A 5,370-nucleotide genomic window follows, 5' to 3' on the forward strand; every position below is an offset into this window, starting at 1 on the left:
CCAAGACCTCAAAGCTGTTGTCCTTGGACTCACTCCTATGATAGCCCTGACTCCAACCTGCCCCAGGCCATGGCCCTGGACTCCGGGTCTGAGGCCCCTGCCTGGCAGCTCCCGCCAGGTCATTTGCTGCCTGACCCCCTTGAGCAGCCCTGGGACCCCAGACTCAGCTGCATCCCTGTCCTCTTCCCGTGGCCCTACCAAGCCTCTTTCAGCACTTCAGGCTTGCCATGGGGAACACTTCAACCCTCACCCCTGCCCTTCCTCTCCAGCCTTGCTGTGGGAGCTAACCTGCCCTTCCCCTACCCGTGGCCACACTGATGTGCCCCCGTCCCTCCGGGACCAGCGGTGTCGACCCCCCGCCAAGTCTCTTCACCTCTCTGAGGCTCTCTGTGCCCAGGGGCTCGGCAGGACTAACCCCACCCCTTCTCAGAGTTGATACAAAGATTACCTTGTCAGGCTCGGCACCCACTTTCCCACACTTCCAGGGCGCTGGCAGAGGACCTGGCAGCCTTGCTCTCGCTCTCCCTGACGAGACTGACAGGTCAGGAGGAGGCAGGCACAGCCCTGCAGGCCGGGGCCTTCGTGTTGCCAGTCAGAAGGGAGCTGGCGTGCCCAGCAAGGGTGAGCCCTGGACAGGCTGATTCAGTCGTGACCACAGGAATGTGGACGTGTCCAGGAGACACCTGAGATGTGGCTTGTCTGTTGGCAGGGAGAAGGATGGCAGATTTAGGAGACTGCAGCTCGGGCAGTGAATGGTGGTAGAGGTGGCGGGGACTAGGCAGTGCCCTGGCCAACAGGCCCAGACCCGTGCCACCAGCTGTTCCGTGTGTCTGCTTCCCTGGCTGGCCTCCCTCCAGGCCCGGTGAGGCCTCCGAGGCCTGGGACCTGCTTTGGCTTCCTGCCTGCTCCAGATTGTGCTACCCCAACAGGGTGCTGGCACCAGGGAGTGGAAATTAAGAAGCCGGGCAGTGGCGAGGGTAGTGAGTGCGTGTGCGTGCTCCTGGCCCTTCCCTGCAGGGTGCTGTGGCTCTCAGAGACCCTGGGAAAGTAGGGCTGTGGGCTTAGAAAAGAATGTCACAGTGTCTTGCCACACCTTCAGGCGCTGTGACCGTCATAGGTGGCGATGGTGTGGGATCTCTCAAGTTCCTGGGGGACCTGAGACTGGACTTCAAAACCTCTACCTGCTCTATCCCTCCCCCAGGTTCCCCCAAACCCTTCTAGGGCCAGGTGAGAGGGTAGTGGGTAGGATGAAGGCAAAGCAGAGGACCCAGGCAGGTGTGACCCTCCCTACCTGGGCTAGTCTTCCCTGTCAGGGTCTTTGCTTCTCTTCCACCAAAACCTTGGCCATGTGGCCCTCACTCTTTGCCGAGTGCCCTTGACCCGAGAGCCCAGGCCTCATCCTACATGCACAGGTATCAGGGGATAAAACCTTTGACAAGGCCAACCTCCTCTCAGAAAGTCAGCTGGAGGGGGGGCGCCTGGGTGGTTCAGTGGGTTAAAGCCTCTGCCTTCAGCTCAGGTCATGATCTCAGGGTCCTGGGATCGAGCCCCGCATTGGGCTCTCTGCTCAGCAGGGAGCCTGTTTCCCTCTCTCTCTCTCTCTGCCTGCTTCTCTGCCTTCTTGTGATCTCTGTCAAGTAAATAATAAAATCTTAAAAAAAAAAAAAAAAGAAAGTCAGCTGGAGTGCCACACCTCCCATACCTTCTCTGAGGTCCTGCCCCTCTCTGGGAGAACAGCAAAGTCTCAGTGAAGTAAAAGCAAGGGACTCTAGCTCCTAAGAAGCTCCCCTCCCGGGGCCCTGCTCTGTCCCCCTGCACCTGACTTCAGCCTAGGTGTCCCTGAGTGCTCAAGGCTGGACTAGTTGCCTCTCCTGGTTTCTCCCATGGCTGCTGGTTCCGATCATTACTTCTCTCTTACTGGACTCAGGGCTGGAGGACTGGGGTACGCCCGTGCTGTAACCCACTGTACCCACAGGACCAAGTGGCTTGGCACACAGCAGGCCCTCTGCAAATGTGATCCGTGTGTGAGCCAGCAAGTGTCACCAACCTCCGGGCCTCGACACAGAATCGGAGGCAGTAGTGGGCAGTCGCTTCGAACTTTTATTTGAGAAAAACAGAAGATAGACGTATCAAAAAAGCATACAGATTGGCGGGTAGGGATGGTCAGTGATGGCTACTGAGGTGGGGGTGCGGCCAGCAGGGCTAAGTAAGGCCTTTACTTGGCTCCAGGCTGCTCCGACTTTCCAGCTTCTGGGCCCCCAATCTGGGCACGCGCCTCGAAGGTGACAGGAATAGTGATTTCTGCAGACTGGGTGGCTGGCTTGGGCAGGGGGGCCTCCACGGTGAGCGTGCCCTCAGGGGACAGGGAGGAGGAGACCAGGGTGGGGTCCACACCAGGGGGCAGCCTAGACAGGCAGAGAGGGAGGACAAGAGTTACACACCTGGGCCTCACTGACCCCCGCCCCCTGCATCCCTCCTCAGGTCCCCGTGGATCTGGGGCCAAGACTTACGTGTATTTTCGAGTGAAACACCGGGAGATGTAGCCATGCTCGTCCTGTCTCTCTTCGTGCTTGCCTGGGGAGAGAAGGACGGGTCAGAAGCTGCCCAGAGGGGCCCCACCCAAATCCACACACGCCCCCATGGGTGGTCGAACTGTCTCAGGGCCCCTCAGAAGCTTCTGAAAAGTTCGGTTCAGTGCTTTGGAGGGTGGGTGGGGATCGGAGCGCCGCCAAGACGCGAACACGCCCCCTCCGCAGACCCGATGTTAGGGACAAGGAACAGGAACAGCGCCAGGGGACAATGGCCTCTTCGCCCGGGCCTGTGGGTGGCCCCAGGGAGACCTGGTCATTTGGGGGCGGGGCTCGGAGGGGTTCTGCGCTAGAAGGTGGATTTCTTCCCTCCATAGAGCTTTTTTTCAGGCCAGAGGGGCCCTGAACTACTTTCGGTCCCCCGTTCTAGAGTCTAGAGTCGGGGCCGCAAGCCCGGGGGCAGGGCGAGTCCCAAGTCTTCGGGGTCCCTGGTGGAGTCTCCCTGTCCCCTTCCCGCCCCGCCAGCCGGGTCCCCGCAGGGCCGGGGGCTCACCGGTGATCTCCACCACGCCGTCTTTCGTCTTGACCGTCAGCTCTTCGGGGGCGAAGTGGTTGACGTCCAGGGACACGCGCCAGCGGTCGGCCGTCTGCCGGATCTCCGAGACGCCGCTGCTGAGCTGCCGGCTGAGCGCGCGGCTGTAGGCGGGCGCGGCCACCGCGGCGGGGCCCTCGACCGTAGCCGGGGGCAGCGGGCGCACGTAGCCCGGCCAACCGCTGTGGCCGAACCACTGCGCCCACTCCTCGGGCAGCCGGGGCAGCCCGAAGGCCTGGTCGAAGAGGCGGCTGTGGGCCGGGTACCAGTCGCGGAAAGGGTCCCAGCTGGGGCTCCGCAGGAGCGAGAAGGGCACTCGGCGCTCGGTCATGCTGGCTTGGCTCCGCGCTTCTGGCTGAGGCTTGGAGAAGTGTGGGGCGTCGGACCCGCAGCGCTTTTATGCGGCTCCAGCCGGGTATTTTTAGCAGGCGGTGTTTCAGGTCTCTATTAAAGGCAATGACGGGCTGGGGGCAGCCCGGGGGCGGGCCGAGGAAGGCCCTGCCCACATCTGGAACCTTCTCTAGTTCAAAAAAAACAAATGACTGGAGCACCGGTCCTGGTGCACTGCCCACTGCTGGACACTGGCGGGCCCGGGCGCTAAAGCCGGTGGACAGTCCCATCCTTTGGTCCAGGAGCACAAAGTCCAGAGGGGCTGGGCTCCTTGTCCCAGACCACACGGATCTAGAAGTGGCAGAGTCAGGATTTGAACCACCAGGCGTCCGTGAAATAGTGTCTTAAAAACCAGCCTGGCGTCGCAGATAAGAGTGTGGGCTTTGGAGCCAGACTGTCTGGCTTCACATCCTGTTCTGCCACTAATCGGATGAACCTGTGCAAGTTAGACTCTGGGCCTCAGTTTCCCCATCTAGAGAACGGACATGATGATGACCATAGTAATAAAAACGCTTACATCATTGGGTTGATGTGAGGATTCAGCAACTTTAGTGCAAGTAATGACTTTAGTCCAGGGGCCTAGTACCTGATAATTGTTCACTATTGTTATGTTATCTATCTGCAATTAAAAGGGGTGGGGGCAGCGGAAGGAGAGTGTTTAAGTATCCCTGTTACAGAGGCAGTGACCCAGGTCAGAAACCCGGGGCTGAGAGGGGGTCAAGAGGAAGGTTGTTGTCAAATCCAGCCATGTATCTACTGCTCCTTGAGGAGCCCTGGACAGGGGACTTGAAAGGCAGTAACCTTGAACCTAGGCTGGACTTTGCTGTTGACTTACTGTGATTTGGGGCAAGGCCCCTCCTTTCTCTAGACCTCAGTTTCCCTTTTTGGAGATTATGATCTCAAAGACCCTTTTGTTTATGCTTTGCAAGGGACCAAGGAGGGGAGATCTCCAGCACAGTTCACTCAAACTTGCTTGGAGCCGGAGGCCTACCCCTTGATGCCCCTCCCCGGCCCTCCTGTCTGACCACGGATGGGATCGAGGCCCCCATCTCCCACCTCAGAGAGGGTGCTGCACCTAGGCTGTCTCTGACATTCCCTCTCTCCTGCCTTCACAGGCATGAGCCCCCTCTAGTCGTCATTCTCCTGATTTACACCCTGTTATACCTCCTTTTAAGATGAGGAAACGAGTTCAAAGAGATACAGTGATTGGTGCCCAGTCTTCTGTAAGACACTTAGCAGACCAATCCTCTTGCCTGTCTGGTGCCCATGGCTCTCACCCTCGCAGGACTCCCACCTTGGAGTCCCCCACTTCCTCTCTTTCTGAGGCCCGCTCTGCTTGCTGCCCCGTTCCCAGGGCTGGGCTGAGGCTGAACCCCCACCAATTTTACTGGGGGCCTTGCCCTGCCCAGCACACCTGAGAAACCAGAACCCAGACTCCAGCTGCTCGCTTTGATGAGTTGGGGGTAGCAGCAAATCTCATGCCTTCTCTGTGTCTGCTTCCCCTTCAAGAAGGAGCTCCTGGATGCCTGCCGGACCCCATTTCTGTTCCACCTCCCTTGCTGGATCAGGTCATGGGTCCAGGAGGTCTCCTTTGGCTGCTACTGGCTACCCCCACCCCCAACAAGGGTCTCAGCTTCAGCAAGCCCCAGGTCTTGGCTCCCTGGTACTTCCAGCCCCACCCATTCCCAGCTCTATAAAGTGGAGGTGAGGTCAGGAGCAGGGAGGGTACTCATGCGCCTCTGCTTGCCCACCTTGGCCCAGACTGGAGCCCAGGAGCCCCACCCTACAGGAGCTGTCAGGTGTGGTCCTGGATGCTTTCAAGTGTGGTCCTGCCAGGCCCAGCCACGCTTTGGGTGGGGG

The 5,370-nt window shown here is 59.5% G+C and overlaps 1 protein-coding gene across 1 annotated transcript; it reads right to left on the reverse strand.

Annotated features, from left to right (window-relative positions):
* Nucleotides 1-2,080: 2,080 nt before the first annotated feature.
* On the reverse strand, nt 2,081-3,521 carry HSPB1 (heat shock protein family B (small) member 1). Its single transcript, XM_044232603.1, has 3 exons — nt 3,082-3,521; nt 2,511-2,574; nt 2,081-2,405 (listed from the first exon to the last, which is right to left on the reverse strand). Exons 1-3 carry the CDS (start codon nt 3,449-3,451, stop codon nt 2,216-2,218), a joined length of 624 nt encoding a protein of 207 aa, XP_044088538.1. The 5' UTR covers nt 3,452-3,521; the 3' UTR covers nt 2,081-2,215.
* Nucleotides 3,522-5,370: the final 1,849 nt, after the last annotated feature.

This window comes from Neovison vison, chromosome 14 (assembly GCF_020171115.1).
Source record: "Neovison vison isolate M4711 chromosome 14, ASM_NN_V1, whole genome shotgun sequence".
Classification (NCBI taxonomy): domain Eukaryota; kingdom Metazoa; phylum Chordata; class Mammalia; order Carnivora; family Mustelidae; genus Neogale; species Neogale vison.

Coding starts and splice junctions, on each gene's coding strand:
- HSPB1 (XM_044232603.1), bottom strand. CDS start 3,451: ATGACCGAGCGCCGAGTGCCCTTCTCGCTCCTGCGGAGCCCCAGCTGG. Junction 2,575..3,081: donor CGGCGTGGTGGAGATCACCG/GTGAGCCCCCGG, acceptor TTCTCTCCCCAG/GCAAGCACGAAGAGAGACAG. Junction 2,406..2,510: donor TGTTTCACTCGAAAATACAC/GTAAGTCTTGGC, acceptor CTGCCTGTCTAG/GCTGCCCCCTGGTGTGGACC.